Source organism: Macaca mulatta, chromosome 17 (genome assembly GCF_049350105.2).
Source record: "Macaca mulatta isolate MMU2019108-1 chromosome 17, T2T-MMU8v2.0, whole genome shotgun sequence".
NCBI classification, from domain to species: domain Eukaryota; kingdom Metazoa; phylum Chordata; class Mammalia; order Primates; family Cercopithecidae; genus Macaca; species Macaca mulatta.
Window position 1 is genome coordinate 8,010,031 of NC_133422.1, and position 21,258 is coordinate 8,031,288.

A 21,258-nucleotide genomic window follows, 5' to 3' on the forward strand; every position below is an offset into this window, starting at 1 on the left:
TATAGGCTCATGCTAATTTTTTGTATTTTTAGTACAAAAGGGTTTCACCGTGTTAGCCAGAATGGTCTTGATCTCCTGACCTTGTGATCTACCCGCCTCGGCCTCCCAAAGTGCTGGGATCACAGGCATAAGCCACCGCGCCTGGCTCACCTATCCCATTTTATAAACTGTATTGTACATTTCATATTCTTCCATTTACTCCTTCCTTTTTTTTTTTTTTTTTTTTTTGAGTCAAAGTCTCGCTCTGTTGCCCACGCTGGAATACAGTGGTGCAATCTTGGCTCACTGCAACCTTCACCTCCTGGGTTCAAGTGATCCTCCTGCCTCAGCCTCCCAAGTAGCTGGGATTGTAGGCGTGCACCACCATACCCAGCTAATTTTTGTATTTTTAGTAGAGACAGAGTTTTGCCATGTTGGCCAGACTGGTCTTGAACTCCTGACCTCAGGTGACTTGCCTGGCTCGGCCTCCCAAAGTGCTAGGATTACAGGCATGAGCCACCACGCCCAGCCCCTCATTTACTCCTTCTAACAGTCCTGTGAGGAAGGTAGTGTTAGGCCTATTTTGTAAATAGGAAAATTGTGATTCTGGTGGTCACATAACTTGTCCAAAGTCATCCAGTCAGAAAGCGAAGTAAGCAGAAGTTAATCCAAATTCTATGTAACTTCGGAACTCATTATCTCTTCCACTTCTCAGGTAATAAGATGGCTCTAATCAGTATATGACTTTAAATGAATAATCTGACCAAATAAAATAGTCCTCAGTGTTTATTAGTTGAATGTTGACATAAAATCTACATTATACAAACTATCATCTGACAATTAACAAATTTTAAAATGCTTTTGTGTTTACACACTTTTTAAAAAATAGCTGCCGGGCGCGGTGGCTCAAGCCTGTAATCCCAGCACTTTGGGAGGCCGAGACGGGCGGATCACGAGGTCAGGAGATCGAAACCATCCTGGCTAACATGGTGAAACCCTGTCTCTATTAAGAAATACAAAAAACTAGCCGGGCGAGGTGGCGGGCGCCTGTAGTCCCAGCTACTCGGGAGGCTGAGGCCGGAGAATGGCGTGAACCCGGGAGGCAGAGCTTGCAGTGAGCTGAGATCCGGCCACTGCACTCCAGCCTGGGCGACAGAGCCAGACTCCGTCTCAAAAAAAAAAAAAAAAAATAGCTAACATAAAACTTTGGCATTCATTTCCATTTTAAAGTGCTACTACTTAGAATAAAATATTACCTTCAGAGTGAAATGAATTCCCATGAAGCCCTGAGATTGGATCCGAGTGCGGGTGTATCTGAACGTCTCTTGAACCAGGCATGCTGTTAAAAAAATTTGTTTTTTCATTATTTACATTCTTCTTCTCAGCAGACATTTTATTTTAAAAATATAATTCATCAAATAAATGGATTCCAGTTATAAACTGACTTTTAAATTAAAAGCACACCATCCATTTGTCCATTTTTTGTGTCCATTAAAAACATCTGTGTAACTGGGCTTGCCAGTCTAAGATAAAAGTAATCCCTGTTTTCCGTAGAGAATCTTACAGTTCAAAAAGGACCTCACTCAATCCTTGCCACAACCTACAAGATGGGTGGCATTTTATAAAAGAGAAATTAGGCACGTGAGATAAATATGATTCGAGTGGAACCAGGACTCACGTCGATCTCATTCTTTGGTGTCTGAACTCAGCCCACCTTCCCTCACATAATACAGATCTTCCCGAGAGTCCTGTAAGCGTTTCACCATCCTTCTTTTTTCCAGTTTGCCTTTGCAAAGCTCATTTCTTTTTACTGTGAAATTAATAAATAGCAATAATACAAATCTCTTTTAAGGTATATAAAAGTTCTTCCCTGAGGAACTCTGTAGGAATTATGAATAGATCATGATTCAATGTATTCCAATAGATGAGTTTAACTCAACTGACAATTTACATATCTTTAGGAAATGGCTTCATGCTTTCAGACCACAAATATTCCAAAAGGAATAATTTCAGTATATTTAATATTCCCGTGAACAGAATGAATCAAAGAGGCTAAGTACTGACCAGTGGATGCTGGTCACACACATCTGACTCAGTAGGATAAGCCCCACTGTTCCAGAATGTGAGTGGCTTTACAGAGTTCTCATTTCCAGACAATGAGCTGTGAAACGAGTGTAAAGGGGAGGACTGGTGTGACAGGCCTGCATGGGTTAAGGGCAGCTGCACACGAATGTGCATAGGAATCTCCGTGGAGCCTGGTGGCTTTAAGACACTGGGTCTCTGTGTCAGACCTTGAAGGCCAGAGGCCTGCACTAAAACTTACATTCTAAGAAAACAAAGGTGGGGCTCTCAAATGTATCCCTAAAAAGCCCCTGGTAAAGACAAAAGTCTCCGACAAACAAATACCCTTCAGAATAAGGGAGAGCTTCCACATAGGTAGGGAAATAAGAATGCACCAAGGCTCGGCCAGGCACGGTGGCTCACGCTTGTAATTCCAGCACTTTGCGGGGCCTAGGTGGGCAGATCACCTTAGGTCAGGAGTTCGACACCAGCCTAACCAACATGGTGAAACCCTGTCTCCACTAAAAATACAAAATTAGCTGGGCATGGTGGTGCGTGCCTGTAATCTCAGCTACTTAGGAGGCTGAGGCAAGAGAATCACTTGAACCCGGGAGGCAGAGGTTGCAGTGAGCCGAGATCACACCATTGCACTCCAGCCTGGGCAACAGAGTGAAACTCTGTCTCAAAAAAAAAAAAAAAAGAATGCTCCAAGGCACAAAGCCATGATGCTCAAGTAATTAGCAAGAAAGTTCAAGGATGAGGAGGAGAGCCCAGCAAACTCCTACAGACTTATGCCCGCTAAAGCAATAAATCCCTGCAGGACCAAGCATCTCTCAGGATCCCCGCAGATGCGGAGGATACACATGGAGCGGAGACAGGGTTACTGCTACTTTACTGTGTCCCCATCACGTGTCAATCAATCCATCCTAATATTTTAGAATCCAATTTCAGTTCAGCTTTCTCCTGCGCAGTAGTCCCAGGACCTGAGCTATTCTCTTTGAATACGTTAAGGACTTTGGAAAAAGTCTTCATTCTTTCTACCAATACCTGTGAGGCAACCAGGTGTCCTGAAAGACTGAATAATGCACCTTTCCCCAAAGTAAATAGGCGTCTAGGGTGTGATGCAGGCATGGGTGGAAAGAGGCTAGCTCAGCTATAGTAACTGGACTGAAGGAAAGGGACAGGGCTCATTGTTCCATGTCAACAGGGAAACTATAGCAAAGATTCAGGAAATCTCTAGGTTGCAGGACCCACAGACCACACCATGCCTTTAAAAACTGGTCAACGAAGTGTTTGAACAGCACACTTTGTCTACGTTCTATGATGTGTAATTATGAAACCCTGACCCAGCCTCTTACCTGGAATTTGGATGTGATTGGAAAGTGGGGTAAAAACTGAAATTGTGTTCCTTGAAAATCTCTGTCCAAGTCCTGTGAAATTTTTCTCTTTTACTTCTTAGATAGTTGAGAAGATCACCATAGCAACAATATTCAAAAATCAAGTAAATTGGTCCTGAAATAGTTACAGTTTCAATTATAGGCATACACAAAGCAAACTGTTATTTCAGAAGTCTATGTAACAGACAACATACTCTTACGAGGGCTCAGTTCTCTACTGACTTGGGGACAGTACAACTTTTTCTGAGCCTATCTCTTCTTATACTTTAAATTCAGTTTCAGCTTTTGCTCAAATTCCTTTGGAAAGCATCATCTTCTTGACTTTCTCTGTGGCCTTTGTTTGTACATGTGGCCTCACCAATACCACTGGCCTCCCGGATTCTCCAGTTTGCAACTGAAAGTAATGTTCTAGCTGTGTATTATAAGCGAACACTTGGTAACTATATGCTAATTTGCAGTTTGCTTGAGAAGAGAGAAATATATTCCCAGTCCTGTCTCAGATTCACTTTCTTCTTTTTCCTTTCTTTCAGTACCAGCCCCAGGCCTGCTGCTGCAGAAAGAATGAACCTTAGGCACATCATTTGGGCATTTCTAGGCAGAAGAGAGAGGATCAGAGGGCATGCCCCAGAGAATTCTGGGAAAGTAAAGTCTGATATCCTAGCTGGGCTGTGCCGTATTTGACAGCAGCCCAACTGGGGCAGTGGCCAGGCTCTGTAACCACTCTCACCACGCCTGTGCACCAGCTTCCAAGCTGGGGGAGAAGCACAGACACCACCAAATGTACTTGCAATGTTGCTGTTGTTGTTTTAAGCAGGTGAGAATTATGCAATATATCCTGACAAAGCAGGTGAATGAGGCATTCTTTATTTTGACCCCTCTGATTTACAGAGTGCTCAGTGTCTAATTTCACTTGGGTTTGAGAGTTCACACTGTGACTGAGAAAAGACAAAGAATTAAAAAGAGAGAGAAAACAAACATCCTCTTTGTCATCAGGCTACAGTCTTTTTGATGAGGTGATTTTCATGGAAGTGGGTTACCTGACAGCGTGCACGCCCCCAGCAGGTTCACAATATTCTCGTGGCTTCCCAGCTGGGTCATCATCTTGAGTTCTGACATGAGTGCCTCTCTTTCAGAGCTGTCTGCTTTTTCTGTCAAAGAAAGGAGCATTAAAAACATAAAACTCAAGTGAAATACAAATTTTATGTCATTAAATAAATTAAAAATTTTCTCAGCTCAGAGTCAATCTGCATTATTTATTTAAATTCAAAATTATGAGAAAAGCCGGGCGTGGTGGCTCATGCTTGTAACCCCAGCACTTTGGGAGGCCGAGGTGGGTAGATCACTTGAGGTCAGGAGTTTGAGACTGGCCTGGCCAATATGGTGAAACCTCGTCTCTACCAAAAATACAAAAATTAGCCGGGCGTGGTGGCAGGCACCTGTAATCCCAGCTACTTGGGAGGCTGAGGCAGGAGAATTGCTTGAACGTGGGAGGCAGAGGTTGCAGTTAGCTGAGATCACACCATTGCACTCCAGCCTGGGCAACAAGAGTGAAACTCCATCTCAAAATAAATAAATAAATAAGTAAATAAATAAACAAACAATATCCTGTGCTTTAAGACAGAATTTCTCCTTTTTCTTTTTTTTCTTTTTCTTTTTTTTTTTTTTTTTTTTTTGACACAGGGTCTCACTCTGTCACCCAGGCTAAAATGCAGTGGCGCAGTCTCAGCTCACTGTAGCCTCTGCCTCCTGGGCCCAAGTGATCCTCCTACCTCAGTCCTCCAAGTAACTGGTACTACAAGCGCAGACCATCATGCCCCGCTAATTTTTTTTGTTTTTTGTAGTGATGGGGTCTCACCATGTTGCCCAGGCTGGTCTCAATCCCCTAGACTCAAGCACTCCTCCCAACTCCACCTCCCAAAGTGCTGGGAATACAGGTATGAGCCACCATGCTCAGCCTAAGGCAGAATTCAGAGTGTAGTATAGGGTTGGGCGCAGTGGTTCACACCTGTAATCCCAACACTTTGGGAGGCCGAGGCGGGTGGATCACTTGAGGTCAGGAGTTGAAGACCAACCTGGCCAACATGGTGTCTCTACTAAAAATACAAAAAATTAGCTGGGCATGCTGGCGCACACCTGTAATTCCAGCTTCTCAGGAGGCTGAGGCAAGAGAATCCCTTGAACTGGGGAGGTGGAGGTTGCAGTGAGCAGAGATCGAGCCCCTGCACCACTCCAGCCTGGGTGACAGGTGAGACTCTGTCTCAAACAAAACAAAACAAAACAAAACAAAGGCTATAGTATAAATATTGAATCTGGTGATGCAGCTTTCAACAGGACTTTCCTCTACCTACCAAAATAAAAATCCTTACAGTTGGCCCTCAAAACTAGCAAACAAAATAATAACACATGCTTTTCCTCCTCAGTATAAGTTAACAGAAGGGAGAAATACGCTTTTTGTTTGTTTGAACTCTTGGATTTGTTGCAGTCAGAGAGAGATAAGATAGCAGTGCCATGAGCGTGGTTGACTCTAACCCGTGGCCCTCAGGTCTAGAACATTAGATTTGCCAGCAAGTCCAATGGGAGGAGGTCAAAGAGAACTAATTCCCACTACCAAGTGCTCAAGAGACCCATTAATTGACATTGAGAAATAAAACTGCCAAGCAGGCTGGAACGTATTGGTTGGCCAATGCATTCTCTCTCTAGGGAGAATTCTAGAGGGCTCAGCAAATTGTGCTCATAACCTGGCTTAGAAGCACAGTGCGAGGAAAGTCACCACGGAATCCAGGGGTCCTGTCATTGTGGCTGATGTGCAGTTGGTCAGGGGAGCCCGGGCAGCCACAGGGGCAAGGGCAGGGTCTCTGGACTTCCCTCTCCAGGCTCCAGGCACCACCCCTCTGTGAACGGATTTTTTCTTCCAGATATAGTAACTCTTCTTTACATTCAGTGAAGATTTGGTTCGATTTCCAGATTCCATTATTTTGTGCAGGAGGGCATCCTAACCTGTATAGCAGCTTCTCCAGTGCTGACATCCTCTATTTTGGCTTGGGCAAGCTCTCAGGGGTATCCTTGTTTCCAAGATTTTGGCTTGGGGTGGGATTTCCTGTGGGCACTGGGACCCCGGAATACACCATGTCTTCAGCTTCACGCTGGACAGGGATCCGGGGCTTTCACTTGTTCATGTCCTATTCCTCATGGCTAAAATAATCTCTTATATTTTTTGGCATGCTTTGCTTCTTCTAAACACTTTCATATACTATTACCTCTTTCATTCAGTCATTCAATAAGTATTTATTGAGTGCCTACTGTGTAAGAGCCAATATCCTAGACGCTGGGGAATGAAGGATAAACAATACACAACTCTTGTCTTCCTGGAGTTTAGAGTCTCCTGGAGAAGGCAGAGAAGTAAATAAGCCATTACAATACAGTGCCATAAATGCAATATGGCAGGCAAGGTGTGGGCCTGTAATCCCAACATCGTGGGAGGCTGAGGCAAGCGGGAGAATTGCTGGTACCCAGGAGTTTGAGACCAGCCTGGGCAAAATAGCGAGAGCTCATCTCTACTTAAAAATAAAATAAAATAAAAATTAGCTGGGCGTGATGGTGCATGCGTGTAGTTCCAGCTACTGGAAAGGTCATGGACAGACCATCACTTCAGCCTAGGACTTCAAGCTTGCATTGAGCTATGATCACTCCACTGCACTCCAGCCTGGGTGACAGACTGAGACCCTATCTCAAAAAAAAACGAAAAGAAAAAATGCAAACTGGCAAAGGAATGCAGGGGTTCTGTAGGGTCAAAAGGGACAGCTACCTTAGCCTTTGAGGGGTGGGGAAAGGAGCATTCAATGTCTAAACTGAGTCCTGAAGAAAAACGGGAGCTGGCCATGGTGGAGGGGGAGGAGAACGGTGCCGAGGGTTGTGAAAGAGTGCGCAGAGGTCGAGAAAGGAGAGGGCACAGCACCACAGACACAGACCCTGCCCTCATGAGGCACAGGGGCTGCTGGACAGATGGGACAGCAACTGGATATTAAACACATGTCGTGACAAAGGTGACGGATTCTACGGGGGAAAGTCTGCAGAAAGCTAATGTCGCACATTGTAAGGGCTTCAATATTGTCTGTGGTGTGAGACAGAGGAAGTGGTGTTTAAGCTGAGATCTGAGGTTGCAGTGGGAGATACCTACATGAAAGGGGAAGGGGAAGCAGAAGGATCCACTTGTGCAAAGGCCCCACAGTGGGCGGGAGGACAGTGCTGGGGGAACTGAAAGAAGGCCAGTGCTCTGGGTGCTGAGAACAAGAGCTGGGGAGGCGGCGGCGGCCCAGCCATGCGGGTGGTGGAGGAAATGCGAAGTAGGAAAGCCATTTGATCTGCTTAGCCTTTCATCACTGTCACTTGCACCTCAGCATGGAGAAACCAAAGGGAGGCAAGAGTGGATACAGGAACTTGCTTTGGAAGCTTTCGTCCAGGAGAGAGCCTTGAACTAGGGTGGTGGTAATAGAGATGGAGGGACAAGGATGGAATCAAGAGACACTAAGCGGAAACCTGATAGGATTGGCTCACAGGGTGTTAGAAAGAGGAAGGTGTCAAGGAAAAGTCACGGGTTCCTAGTGTGCCCAACTATATAGAATGTGGTTATTTATTCACTGGCATTCATTACCAGTCACAGAGAGGACCGCTGGTGCAGGACCAGGGTTAGGGGAGTTCACCTTGGATACACTGTGTTAAAGGGAACTTTGAGACATCCAAACATTTAATACGTGAACCTGAAGCTCCAAAGCGAGATACAAGCATGAGGGCCATTGGTGTATGGGAGGACATCACGGGCATAGTGGGGATGGACTGTGTTGAGTGTGTGGAGCAGAAATGCAAGGCGGTCCAGGAGCAAGCCTACAGGGATGCCCCCTAAAAAGCTGGATGGAGCCTAGGCAACATGGCAAAGCCCCATCTCTACCAAAAATACAATAATTAGCCAGGCATGGTGGCGCAAGCCTGTAGTTCCCCCTACTCAGGAGCCTGAAGTGGGAGGATGGCTTGAGCCTGGGAAGTGGAGGTTGCAGTGAGCTGAGATCACACCACCGAACTCCAGCCTGGGTGACAGAGCGAGACTGTGTTTCAAAAACAGCCACAGCAACCAAAGCTGGATGGAAGAAGATGAGCTCACAAAGGACTGAGAAGGGCAGGGGGGTGGGAGGAAAACCAGAATACGGCGACACAAAACCCAAAGAAAGAAAGTTTCTAGATGGAGAGAAGAGTCAACAGCATCAATTCATGCTGAACAATCAAGTAATGAGGACTGACAAATATCCATTAGGCTTGGTTTGAGGTCACTGTTGACCTTAGCAAGAGAGTCAGCTGGAGGTGCTTTTGCTGAGTCAGCGGTGGTAACGGGGAGGCCAATAATGAGGCTGGACGCCAGATCGGAATGGATGGAGCAATGAAGTGAGGATACGAAGGGCCCCAATTTACTGTCCTACCCAGAGTCTGTTTCAACCCACACCTGTAATTCCAGCACTTTAGGAGGCCAAGACAGCCTCACTTGAGCCAGGAGTTTGCAACCAGCCTGGGCAATATGGTGAGACACCATCTCTACAAAAAAATAAAAACAAAATTAGCCAATTGTATTGGCACACTCCCGTGAGGCTGAGGTGAGAGGATCGCTTGAGCCAAGGAGGTCGAAGTTGCAGTGAGCTATGATCACAGCACTCTAGCCTGGGCAACAGAGCAAGATCCTGTCTCTAAAAATAAAACAAAACAACAACAACACAGACGGAAGAAAGAACTTCTGCCTGTGGCAACTGTATCCCCAAATATCAAAGCCTATAAAAACTAAATAGGCCTGGCACAGTGGCTCACACCTGTAATCCCAGCACTCTGGGAGGCCGAGGCGGGCAGATAGCTTGAGCTCAGATCAGCCTAGGCAACATGGTGAAACCTCGTTTCACCAAAAATACAAAAATCAGCTGCGCGTGGTGGTGCGCGCCTGTATCCCCAGCTGCTGAGGAGCCTGAGCCCAGGGGGCGGAGGCTGCAGTGAGCCATGATCACACTGCTGTACTCCAGCCTAGGTGACAGAGTGAGACCCTATCTCAATAAAATAAAATAAAATAAAAATAAACAAAGAGAGAAGTGGAAGAAGAGGTGGAGCTTTGTATTTATGACTTGAATTTTGTACTCATGACTGGCTTGACACTCATCCCAATCCACTCCATTTTTAGCCTCGAAACATGGCAAATAGTAACCATTCAAAGGATGGAAAAGAAGAAGGCATGGGTGGGAAACCGTGCCTCCCATTTTTGTGCATCTTTGTTGCTGTTCTTCCACTATACTGTACCTTTCAGCATTTTGACTGCAACCTGGATTGAGACTCCTGTTTTGCTAATTCCATAAGCTGTTGCGTTCATCACTTTTCCAAAAGCCCCTGATCCTAGCACCTTCCCTGCAAAGATAAATGGTGAGTACGTGCATTTGAAAGATTTCCCAATGGAGAAGAAATGCTGTGGAAACATTTGGCCCATTCCACTCTTACCAAACTCTAAATTTTCTCTTGGAAACTCCCATTTGAGATCATAGTCACAGTCTCTGAAATCAACGTAGAAGTACTCATTATCTGAGGAGCCGGTCACCTGTACCATCTGTAGCTGGCTTTCATACCTAAATTGCTTCAGAGATGAAATGACGAGTCAGTTAGGAATAGGCAGTTCTGCAGATGGAGGAAAGAATAATGAATTTTTACCTTTGCTTTTACCTTTTTGTACTTGTGACAAATCAGCATGGTTAAAACGACAATGAAGAGGAGACAAACACCAATTGTTGCATAGAATGAGATGCTGTCTTGGATGAAAGGGAAGGGGCCTGCAACCAAAGAGTGTCACTCAGCGATGATGAAACAGAATTCCTGTGCAACTTTATAAATAGTGGACAACTCGTTATAATCTCTCACATCCTGTTTCAGTAATAATCATTGTCAGTCCTCACAACCATTCTGCATATACTCCACTGCCCACAGACAATCAGGCAATGTCCCTGTAAAGGACACATTTCCTCCCTAGAAATTGCAGATTATTCTGAATCCATTCTTTAAAACCATTTACTAGGGTTACAAGAATTACATCTGGGCCAGGCACGAGGGCTCACACCTGCAGTCCCAGCACTTTGGGAGGCCAATGTGGGAGGATCACTTGAATCCAAGAATTAGAGACCAGCCCAGGCAACATGGTGAAACCCCATCTCTACAAAAAAAAATACAAAAATTAGCTGGGCATGGTGGCAGGTGCCTGTAATCCCAGCTACTTGGGAGGCTAAGGCAGGAGAATCTCTTGAACCCTGGAGGCAGAGGTTACAGTGAGCCAAGATCACGCCATTGTACTCCAGCCTGGGCAACAGAGCAAGACTCCATCTCAAAAACAACAACAACAACAACAAAAACCATGAATTTAAACCTACAGGATGTACAAATCAGAGAAAAAAGAAGTTCATATCCCTTTTAGGAAGGTCTCACATAAAAGTGGAGAAGTCAGTTTTGTGAGGCTGGTGATCCTAATTATTAGGGTGGGCAGCCAGGTTTCAGAATTGTTTAACTTAGAAGGGCTCTAAAAAGCAAACCAAAGATTATAAAACAGCAGGCTAAGGGCAAATAAGGAAGCTAATCAAAAGGGAAAATGACAGAGACTCCAAGTGACAAAATCTGAGTCTCTAAAGTTCGATCTTTCCATGGAGATTCGCCACACCGGGAGTTTCTGCTTCTGCCCATCACGGTGACAGATGAGTCACGAGGGCACAGGCAGGACTCCGCCCCAACCTGCGAAACAGTCTGTCTGGGGATTCTTGCCTGACTCAAGAAACCTTTTCTCACACACTGACCCTATACTCTCCTGTAAAATTCCCCAAGTAAAAGTCAGCGATGGGGACTAACTTCTCGTGGGGAATTCTGATGGTGGAGTATTACAATAGCAATTGGTGTACCTGGAGAGTTTAAAAGGATCGTCTCACAAGATGTGCCAAGGGAATTGTATGCACAGCACTTGACCAGGAACCCTTTCATGGCTTCACTCATGTTTAGAGTACTGCTGGACACCCACTGTCCAAACACTTTTCTGTTAGCCTTTCTATTCCAGACTCCTTCTGGGATGTCTTCTGTGCAGCTGAAAAAAACAAAATGGCAAAGAATGTAGACAGGTGAGCTGTCATCAGATGGGAAGTTAGGGTTTCTGCAGTGAGTTCTAAAAGAGATTCATCCAGTATAAGCTATCAGAAACAATCTACGACCATTGAGAATTATGGTTGAGAACATTAGCATTTTAAATATTTCATCATTTCTTCTTAAACTGTGTTCATGAAAGAGTCAATATGTCAGAGTTTTATGTTCTTCCATTATAAGAGACATCAATGTCCTTATTACTTAGGAGACTTGTCTGAACACTTCTTCCAGGTCCAAGATGGTAATGGGTATCCATCCGAGGAACAGGACGCCTGACTCGCTGATGCTTCCGCGAGCACTTGAGGTTTCCCTACAGAAAAGAAAACGTGTGAAATAAGCTCACTGGCTGGGCAGAGTGGTTCGCTCCTATAATACCAACACTTTGTGAAGCCAAGGTGGGAGGATCACTTGGGCCGAGGGGTTCAAGACCAGCCTGGGCAACATAGCAAGACCCTGTCTCTGAAAATAATAAAATAAAATAAGCTCATGGAGCACGGTACTTTCTGGAAATAGTTTCAAAGTTGCCTACAGTACAGGCTACCCATTTACTCCAGGGCAGTTTGTGCTTCTGGGAGGATGTCTCACTCAGAATGACTCCAGACCTCTGGTAATTTCTTCTTTCCTCCTTGCCATGCAACCTTCTGGTTGGGCAGTGTTGACAACTCTCTGCTACACACCATTTTCCCATTGCCAGCCTCCCCCTGGAGAGAGCTGAGGTACAGACCTCCACCTGCTTGCACGACTTAAAATGATTCTCAGCTTCAGAAGAAGTTGGGCTTCTCATTGTTTTGTAAGCCAAAGAAATGAAAATTATTAAAAACAAATAAATGAGAGATAAAATGACTTTCAGCCTTTCCTTAACATGCCCTTTCAAAATACACGAATTCATATTCAGAGACAATGTGAAATAAGTCTTTCAGCCTCTGAGGATACACACAGAAAGAGATATATGGCCAGGTGCAGTGGCTCTCGCCTGTAATCCTAGCACTTTGGGAGGCCAAGGTATGAGGATCCCTTGAGGCCAGGAGTTTGAGATCAACCTGGGCAACAAAGGGAGGCCCCCTCTCTACAAAAATGGTTTTAAAATTAGCTAAGCATGGGGGAGCGTGCCTGTAGTCCCAGCTACGTGGGAGGCTTACTTAGGAGGATCATGTGAGCCCAGGGGTTTGAAGCTATGGGGATTTATGATTGTGCCATGGCACCCCAGACTGCATGATAGAGTGAGACCTGGTGTTAAAAATGAAACAAAACAAAATAACATAAAAAATAAAGAGATATATGATCGATGCCAGTGGATATGAGAATAAAATTTCAAAACACTTCAGCATACAAACACAGTTTTGTAGTACCCCTTCTAAGCCATTACTTAGCTCTTCCTAGTTAAGACTAATAAAGAATTAAGGAATTAAAAAATAAAAATGAAATTCTTGGCAATTTAACTTACTTCTTATATTCAGCGTGAACATTTTGGTAAATTGGGCATCACCATTTTCTGCATGGAATATATATTCTCCTGGCTGGTGCTTATGATTGCAAAACTTGGATACGCTGTTTGAAAAAGAATTAAAGACAGACTTAGCCTGATTGCTACAAGAGATGCTGCAACTAATGACAGTGTGCATGGGAGGAGTCTTCCTTGAAATGCTCCTTACTTGCTAAAGTTCACTGGAAAAGGAGATGTCCATATTCTAGACCCTTGCTACTCAAAGTGTGGTCCACAGACAGGCAGCATCAACATCGCCATTGGTATCATCTGGGAGCTTGTTACAATTGCAAGATTTCAGGTCCCATCTCAAATCACTGACTCAGAATCTGCATTTTAAGATGATCACCATGTGAGTCATATGCCCACTGAGAGTTGGGATTGACCGAAGATCCTCAGTGAGACAAGGAAGTTCCTGCCCCTCTTGTTCTGGATAGTCTGACTTCTCAGATCTTGTGCAGATGGAGGAGCCTGTAGTTCAGAGGTCCCCAACCCCCTGGCCACAGACTGGTACCTGTCCATGGCCCGTTAGGAACGGGGCCACACAGCAGGAAGTGAGTAGCAGGCAAACCGGCTTTACCGCCTCCTGTCAGAGCAGCAGAGGAATTAAGCCTCACAGGAGCACAAACCCTACTGTGAATTGCGCATACCAGGGATCTAGGTCGTGTACTCCTTATGAGAATCTAATCCCCGATGATCTGAGGTGGAACAGTTTCATCCCAAAACCAACCCCTACCCCCAATCTATGGAAAAATTGTCTTCCACAAAATGGATCCCTGGTGCTGAAAACATTGAGGACTGCTGCTGTAGCTGCCCTGCTTCCTGAAATGATGGTCCAAGGCAGGAACTATGACCAACCCTTGACTTACATAGCAATGAACCATGATGAGGACTCAAATCCACTGAGCTTGTGCAGAAACTTCTGAGTGCTCTCGCAGGCTCTAGTGCCTACTTGGAGAACTCATCAACCACTCAATATTTTGACACGGATAACCTGATCTTGGGGACTATCCACCACGCCCAGCAGGCCTGTGGGTTGCTGGATACTGCAGTGAGATGTTGGATGATGCAGGAGAGGCAGGGGAGCAAGGAGCTGTTGAATATGCCTTCATGCACTCACAGTAACAAAATTGGAGAAAAAGAAAATAAATTCCCTTCAAACAGAAAAACATATCTAAGGCTTGTTCCGAAGATAGCTAACTCAACCTCCACATAGCCTACTTAAAGTTTTTTGTTTTGTTTGTTTGTTTGTTTGTTTTCTTGAGACGGAGTCTTGCTCTATCGCCCAGGTTGGAGTGCAGTGGTGCGATCTCGGCTCACTGCAAGCTCCACCTCCCGGGTTCACGCTGTTCTCCTGCCTCAGCCTCCGGAGTAGCTGGGACTACAGGCACCTGCCACCAAGCCCAGCTAATTTTTTGTAATTTTTAGTAGAGACGGAGTTTCACCGTGTTAGCCGGGATGGTCTCGATCTCCTGATCTTGTGATCCATCTGCCTTGGCCTCCCAAAGTGCTGGGATTACAGGCATGAGCCACCATGCCCGACCTAGCCTACTTAAATTTTAAAATACAAAAAGACCCTGCCTGGCAGGTTAGGAAGACGAGTCAGAGTGGACGCAGCTTTAGATGAGAAGTGTGGAGGATGCAAAAGACCTAAAAAGTATAGCTATCTTCAAAGATACCTAAACTGGGTGAGTAGACAGGATCCATACAAGTGGAATCGTTAAAGCATTAAACTGAAGACCAGCAGATGATCAAAGAAGGCAGAGGTCTGTGTTGGTGGGAAAGGTTCAGGGGCTTCATAGAGGAGGTAGAGCTTGAGCTGGATCCTCACGAATGAGTTGGTTTTGGTAAGAGGGCAAAAGAAAAGGCATCCAAGGAGAAGACAAAGGAGCAACTGAAGGTGCCAGACAGGAAGTCATAGAGCCACAGTGAGGAGGAACAGCGAGCCTCTCACGGGAGCAGAATATCATGAACAGTATTTTATTTACTTATTTTATTTATGTATTTATTGATTGATTGATACGGAGTCTTACTCTGTCGCCCAGGCTGCAGTGCAGTGGCACAATCTCGGTTTACTGCAACCTCCGCCTCCCAGGTTCAAGCAATTCTCCTGCCTCAGTCTCCTGAATAGCTGGGATTACAGGTGCCCGCCACCAGACCTGGCTAATTTTTTGCAGTTTTAGTAGAGACGGGGTTTCACCATATTGGCCAGGGTGATTTCGGTCTCTTGACCTCGTGATCTGCCTGCCTCAGTCTCCCAAAGTGGTTGGATGAATTACACATTTAAAAAATACAAATTACTTATTTTCTATAACAATGCGTACTGCCCTGAGCATTGCAATAAAACTTTTTTTTTTTTTTTTGAGATGGAGTCTCACTCTGTCACCCAGGCTGGAGTTCAGTGGCACGATCTTGGGTCACTGCAACTTCTGCCTCCTGGGTTCAAGTGATTCTCCTGCCTCAGCCTCCCAAGTAGCTGGGATTACAGATGCACGCCACCACGCCCGGCTAATTTTTGTATTTTTCGTAGAGATGGGGTTCACCATGTTGGCCAGCCTCGTCTTGAATTCCTGACCTCGTGTGATCCTCTCTCTTTGGCCTCCAAAAGTGCTGGGATTACAGGCATGAGCCACTGCACCTAGCCTTAATTTTATTTTATTTTATGTAATTTTTCTGTAGAGATGGGGTCTCACTATGTTGCCCAGGCTGGTCTCAAACTTCTCGCCTCAAGCCATCCTCCCACCTCAGCCTCCTAAAGTGCTGGGATAACAGGTATGAGTCACGGTGCCTTGGCCTATGAACAGTGTTTTATATTCACCTGCTGATGGCAGCAAAAGTTAACTGGAATTTTAAAGGCAGTCGTAGCAATTCAAGAACTCATTCATTCATTCATTCAACTGTCAATATTAGAACGTGTTTGTGATGGAAATTGAGGACACAACAGCAAATTCAAAAAACTGGGTTTCTGTTCTCACAGAATTTACAATTTGGTGGTGAAGGTAGAGGGGTAATAAGCAGTTAGAGTGTGGGAAGTTTCTGCGATAGGAGAAGTAAAAGTTCAGATTTGAGGTTTTGGAGCATGACAAGAGGAGTGTTGTTTAATGTAAGAGAATGGGAAAGGAGAGAAAAGAGCAAACCCAAGAGGCACCAGAAAAAAAGAAATGGCAGGGGCTGGATTGGATACAGAAGATAAAGAGGGGAAGAGAATCCCAGTTGGTCCCCAAGACTCAAAATACGCCTGTAATCCCAACACTTTGGGAGGCTGAGGTGGGTGGACTGCTTGAGGCCAGAAGTTTGAGACCAGCCTGGGCAACCTAGTGAGATTCCATCTCTACCAAAAAAATCCACAAAATGCCACTGCGTAATTGCAGCTTTTGAGCCCATGTTTGTGTGACACCAATGTTCTGTGACCTGAACTCCTAAGCCAAGGTAATTCTGACTGTGTGTTGTGAACGAGAGAATTCATCTCTCTGACCTATCGAAAGTTTCAGGCAGTTAAAGGTTGACCTTTGGGTGGGTGCAGGGGCTCGCATCTGTAATCCCAGCACTCTGAGAGGCCGAGGAGGATGCATTACTTGAGCCCAGGAGTTCAAGATCAGCCTGGACAACATGGCAAGACCTTGTCTCTACAGATTTTTTTTTTATTATTTAGCTGGGTGCGATGGCACACACCTGTGGTCCTAGCTACTCGGGAGGCCGAGGTAAGGGAATCGCTGGAGCCACTGTACTCCAGCCTGGGCAACAGAGCAAGATCCAGACTCAAAAAAAGGCTGAGCATTGAATAAGGTGTTTAACCTTGTTTTACTTTGTTAACAAGAAGTCTAAAGAAGTAAAAAAGAGGAATTTCTTATCCTGACCTATTTCTGGACAAAAAGGAGGAAATCACTGGTGAAGTGGAAACAATAGAAAGATCAGGGGAAAGCCAGATTACGACCCTAGGGAGGAGAAGAGGAAACAGAGCTCCATGCCGGTGCCCGACCTCAGGAAGGCAGTGTGGAAGAGGCTGGCATGGAAGTGGCCCAAGAGAAGAAAGACGTGAGCTTCTAACAGGGAAAGTGTAATTCTCTCTGGACTATGTAATTCTCTCAAAGACCCTGAAAAAGGAGAAAAGAGGAGATAATAAAGCCAGTGTGGCTCACCAGGCACCATGTCAGAGACACCAGTCATTTCAGTGGAAAAAGAAATGACCAGTACAATTACTTCTCATGAGGCAGACCAAAGCAAAATGTTTCATAAACGTTTTTCTTCCTCAGTCTTCTGTGCTGTCTTAACAGAGTGTGGTTTGCCACGGTTTAGAAGAGAGAGCACCTGAAATATTTTTCACTCTTCTGAACAAACACCAGGTAGGAAATTGGTCACATAAATAGCAGGAACACAAAACTGAATATCCAGATCGCTTTAAACTACCTTTCCTCATGCTTATGACAGTTAACCCTGGAAACAATGACAACTACAATGACAACTGTGTCCTGACCCCATGGGAATTCCAAGGGGACTAACCAGTTACGCTGATTGGGAGATGCACAGCTTCCTCTTTCACCTAGGGGTTTTCTATAAATGGCCAGTTGACAGGAGACGGATGTCAGGACATTTGAGTTTACAGTGAAACAGTATCTTGGTGTCTAAGAAGATGCGTTCTGGTTACAACTAAGAAAAGGGGTTTCTTGGCTGGGAACGATGGCTCACGCCTGCAATCCCAGCACTTTGGGAGGCTGAAGGAGGAGGATCACTTGAGGTCAGGAGTTCAAGACCAGCCTGGCCAACATGGTGAAACTCCATCTCTACTAAAGATACAAAAAATTAGCCGGGCGCGGTGGCACGCGCCTGTAATCCCAGCTACTCGGGAGGCTAAGGCAGGAGAATCGCTTGCGGTTGAGGTTGCAGTGAGCTAAGATCATACCATTGCACTCCAGCCTGGACGACAGGGCGAGACTCCATCTAAAAAAATAATAATAATAAATAAAAATACAATATAAAAAAATAAAAACGTCAAAGAAAGAGAAAGGAAAAAAGTAAAGTTGATACTCATCAACAGGAGTTAAAATAAAAATTTCTAAAAAGTGGAATACTATGCAGCCATTAAAACAATAAGGTAGATATAACAACATACTTATTAATACAGAAAGATGCTCATGATATATTTTAAGTGAAAAATCAGACTACAAATGGCACATTATTTCGTGTTTATACAAAGATCCATATTGTATGTTTCTATCATGGTGGTTACATAGAAAAAGTCTGCAATGTTATCTCTGGAGGCGGAATTATGGTGTTTTTTTAAAGGCAATTTCAGAAAAAAAGAATGAATAAAGGGTGTTGACTTTGCCTTCTGTGACTGGGCAAGTAATTTAGCCTCAATTTCCACATTTCATAAAATGGGATTATGAGGGTTAAATGAGGTAATACACCTATAGGATTTTGCACATGATAAGAACTCAAAGAAGGATCTTTTATTCTCGCAGAATGGCTTCATAAGATATGGTTAATAACTCACAACTGAGTGGGGTCTTGGGAAGACCTGCAGCCAGGAATGCTGTCTCAGACTGCAGAAGTGAACAGGAATGGGATTTAGGTAGGAACTGCTGGTATTTCACTAGACTCAAACTTTTCCCTTATTTTCCCTCCTTTCTGTCTATACTTAAGGCTCAACTCCTTCAGAAAATAGGAAAAAAAAAAAAAAAAAGCTCCTCTCCCGGCTCCATAATCTTCTGTAATTGTGTGTCAGTCATTTCATGTGACAGCCTGCTTTTCAGTTTGTGGTTCTGAGCAGGACGCTGGCTCCCCACCCAGAACCCAAACGACCACCACACAGCTGTTTACCCCGTAAGCACTCGGTTAGTGCCTACTGTGGGCAAAACCTAGATTCACAGAGTTGGAAAATTAAATATTTCAGGAACAAGGAAAACATCAGGCTTAGGCAAGGCTAAGGAGAAGGTTTCAGAAGAGGTTACTAAGTAATTACAACAGTCCCATTCCTATTTTTTCCCATGAAATCGGAAAAAGCTAAGGTAGATTTGGTATTTGTAATTAAGTCTGTAGAGATACGAAATTATACAAACGAATGGGTGAAATATCCTGGAAACCTTTATCAGGACCAGGACACCAGGACGGCTAGAAAGTTATAATTTAATAAAATGTAAACATATAAAGGCAAGCCCTAGTAAACTTTGGCGTCATATTTGAGGAAGTAAATTGGAGAAATGAAGCCGTGAAAGTGGGGAAGCCGAGAGATTTCTGGTGCACATACCATGACCACACCAAAGTTTTTTCAGGGGTACTGTTATTACAGGGCCCTTTCGGTTACAGATTTTTTTAAAGTTGTATCACTTTGCCTATGCAGTCTTGATACATGACTAAAATACTGTACTTCACAAACCAAATTCGGCTCAATTAAATTGTTGAATCTAGGTGGTAGGTAAAGAATGCTCACGCACTATTATTTCAACTTATTAGTAAGTTTGAAACTTTCTATAATAAAAAGTCAAAAGGAAAGACGGGTGCAGTGGCACACACCAAGTTGCAGCTACTCAGGAGGCTAAGGCAGGAAGATCACTTGAGCCCAGGAGTTAGAATCCAACCTGGGCAACAGAGCGAGACCCTGACTCTAAAAAGCAAAAAGAAGCCAGGCAAGGTGGCTCATGGCCGTAATCCCAGCACTTTGCGAGGCCGAGGCGGGTGGATCACGAGGTCAGGAGTTCAAGACCAGCCTGGCCAAGATGGTGAAACCCCATCTCTACTCAAAATACAAAAATTAGCCAGGCAGGGTAGTGCATGCCTGTAATCCCAGCTATTCAAGAGGCTGAGGCAGGAGAATCACTTAAACCTGGAAGGCAGAGGTTGCAGTAAGCCAAGATTGAGCCACTGTATTCTAGCCTGGGCGACAGAGCAAGACTCCATCTCAAAAAAAAAAAAAAGCAAAAAGAAGGACTGGGCATGTTGGTTCACACCTGTAATCCCAGCACTTTGGGAGGCCAAGGTGGGCGTATCATTTGAGGTCAGGAGTTCAAGACCTGCCTGGCCAACATGGCGAAACCCTGTCTCTACTAAAAATACAAAAAAATTCACTGGGCAGGGTGGCTCATGCCTGTAATCTCAGCTACTAGGGAGGCTGAGGCAGGAGAATCACTTGAACCCGGGAGATAGAGGTTGCAGTGAGCCAAGATCACGCCACCGCACTCCAGCCTGGGTGACAGAGTGAGACTTAGTCCAAAAAAAAAAAAGTAAAAAGAAAGAAAAGTGTAAATGACCCCTGACTGTAATCTAGTCTGCCATCCCCATCTCAACATAGAGCCTGGTGTGGAAAGAAAAAGACATTTAGAGCACTCAGAGGCGTGTTCAAATTTTGTGTCGTTCATTTCTTGTTCAGTATTTTGAGCACGTTTTTTCATGAAGAAGGAGGGCCCATCTTTCCTTTGCTGTGTGTCGTCATTGGCCCACAACACCTGGTACATTATTATTACCAACAATGCACATTATTAGCACAAACACTGTAGCTCTTCAAGAACTTTTCAATACAATAAACACTGAGTATTGGGTGTTGTGCTAAGAACCACATGTGTGGTCCTTGAAGTGAAGAGGATGCTGTTGACTCATCTTTGGCCCAGACTGCACTGTGAGCTGCATTCCAGATATGATGATGAATTCATTCATATATTAAACACACACTTACTGAACAAGGCATTGTACAAAGATAGAGAAATATGGCAGCACACCTATTCTTAGGGTTTATAAACTCCCTGGTGAGATGCAACATACAAGGAGGTAACTCTGTTACCAGATAAGTAGGAATGAGTGAGGTACAAAACGCTATAGGAGTCAGGATCTCCCCTAATTCATTCATTTGGCTACCTCTATAGGATAACAACCTGGGGTCATGCGTATGGATTGTGGCCACGGAATGAAGCTACAGGAAGTAGCCCACTGGCCCATGACCCATATGTCAGTGACACGGTCCCCAACTGGCGATTCTGTAAAATCTCAAAAGGTTATACCAGGTATCACCAGCACAGTGGCAATCTGTGTACCTTCTGGGGGGAGAGGGAAAGCAACATTACCTTATTCACTCTGGCAGCCCTTCACAGCATCACACCCATCAAGAGGATATTAAAGTCATATTTGTTGAACTAAATTGAATTGACCTCTTATCTC

At 44.6% G+C, this 21,258-nt stretch overlaps 1 protein-coding gene across 3 annotated transcripts in view; it reads right to left on the reverse strand.

The window, feature by feature from the left end:
* The window catches only part of FLT3 (fms related receptor tyrosine kinase 3), a 96,553-nt gene that overhangs the window by 19,359 nt on the left and 55,936 nt on the right, over window positions 1–21,258 (reverse strand). For 2 of the 3 annotated variants that reach the window (XM_077974139.1, XM_077974137.1), the window contains exons 10-18: window positions 13,072–13,175; window positions 11,829–11,937; window positions 11,393–11,571; window positions 10,176–10,282; window positions 9,957–10,089; window positions 9,762–9,866; window positions 4,475–4,585; window positions 3,399–3,552; window positions 1,236–1,318 (exon numbers count right to left, since the gene is read on the reverse strand). In XM_077974139.1, the coding sequence (XP_077830265.1) occupies window positions 1,236–1,318; window positions 3,399–3,552; window positions 4,475–4,585; window positions 9,762–9,866; window positions 9,957–10,089; window positions 10,176–10,282; window positions 11,393–11,571; window positions 11,829–11,937; window positions 13,072–13,175 (1,085 nt within the window). The remainder of the gene's footprint in view (window positions 1–1,235; window positions 1,319–3,398; window positions 3,553–4,474; window positions 4,586–9,761; window positions 9,867–9,956; window positions 10,090–10,175; window positions 10,283–11,392; window positions 11,572–11,828; window positions 11,938–13,071; window positions 13,176–21,258) is intronic. The other variant, XM_077974138.1, reaches the window with a different exon arrangement.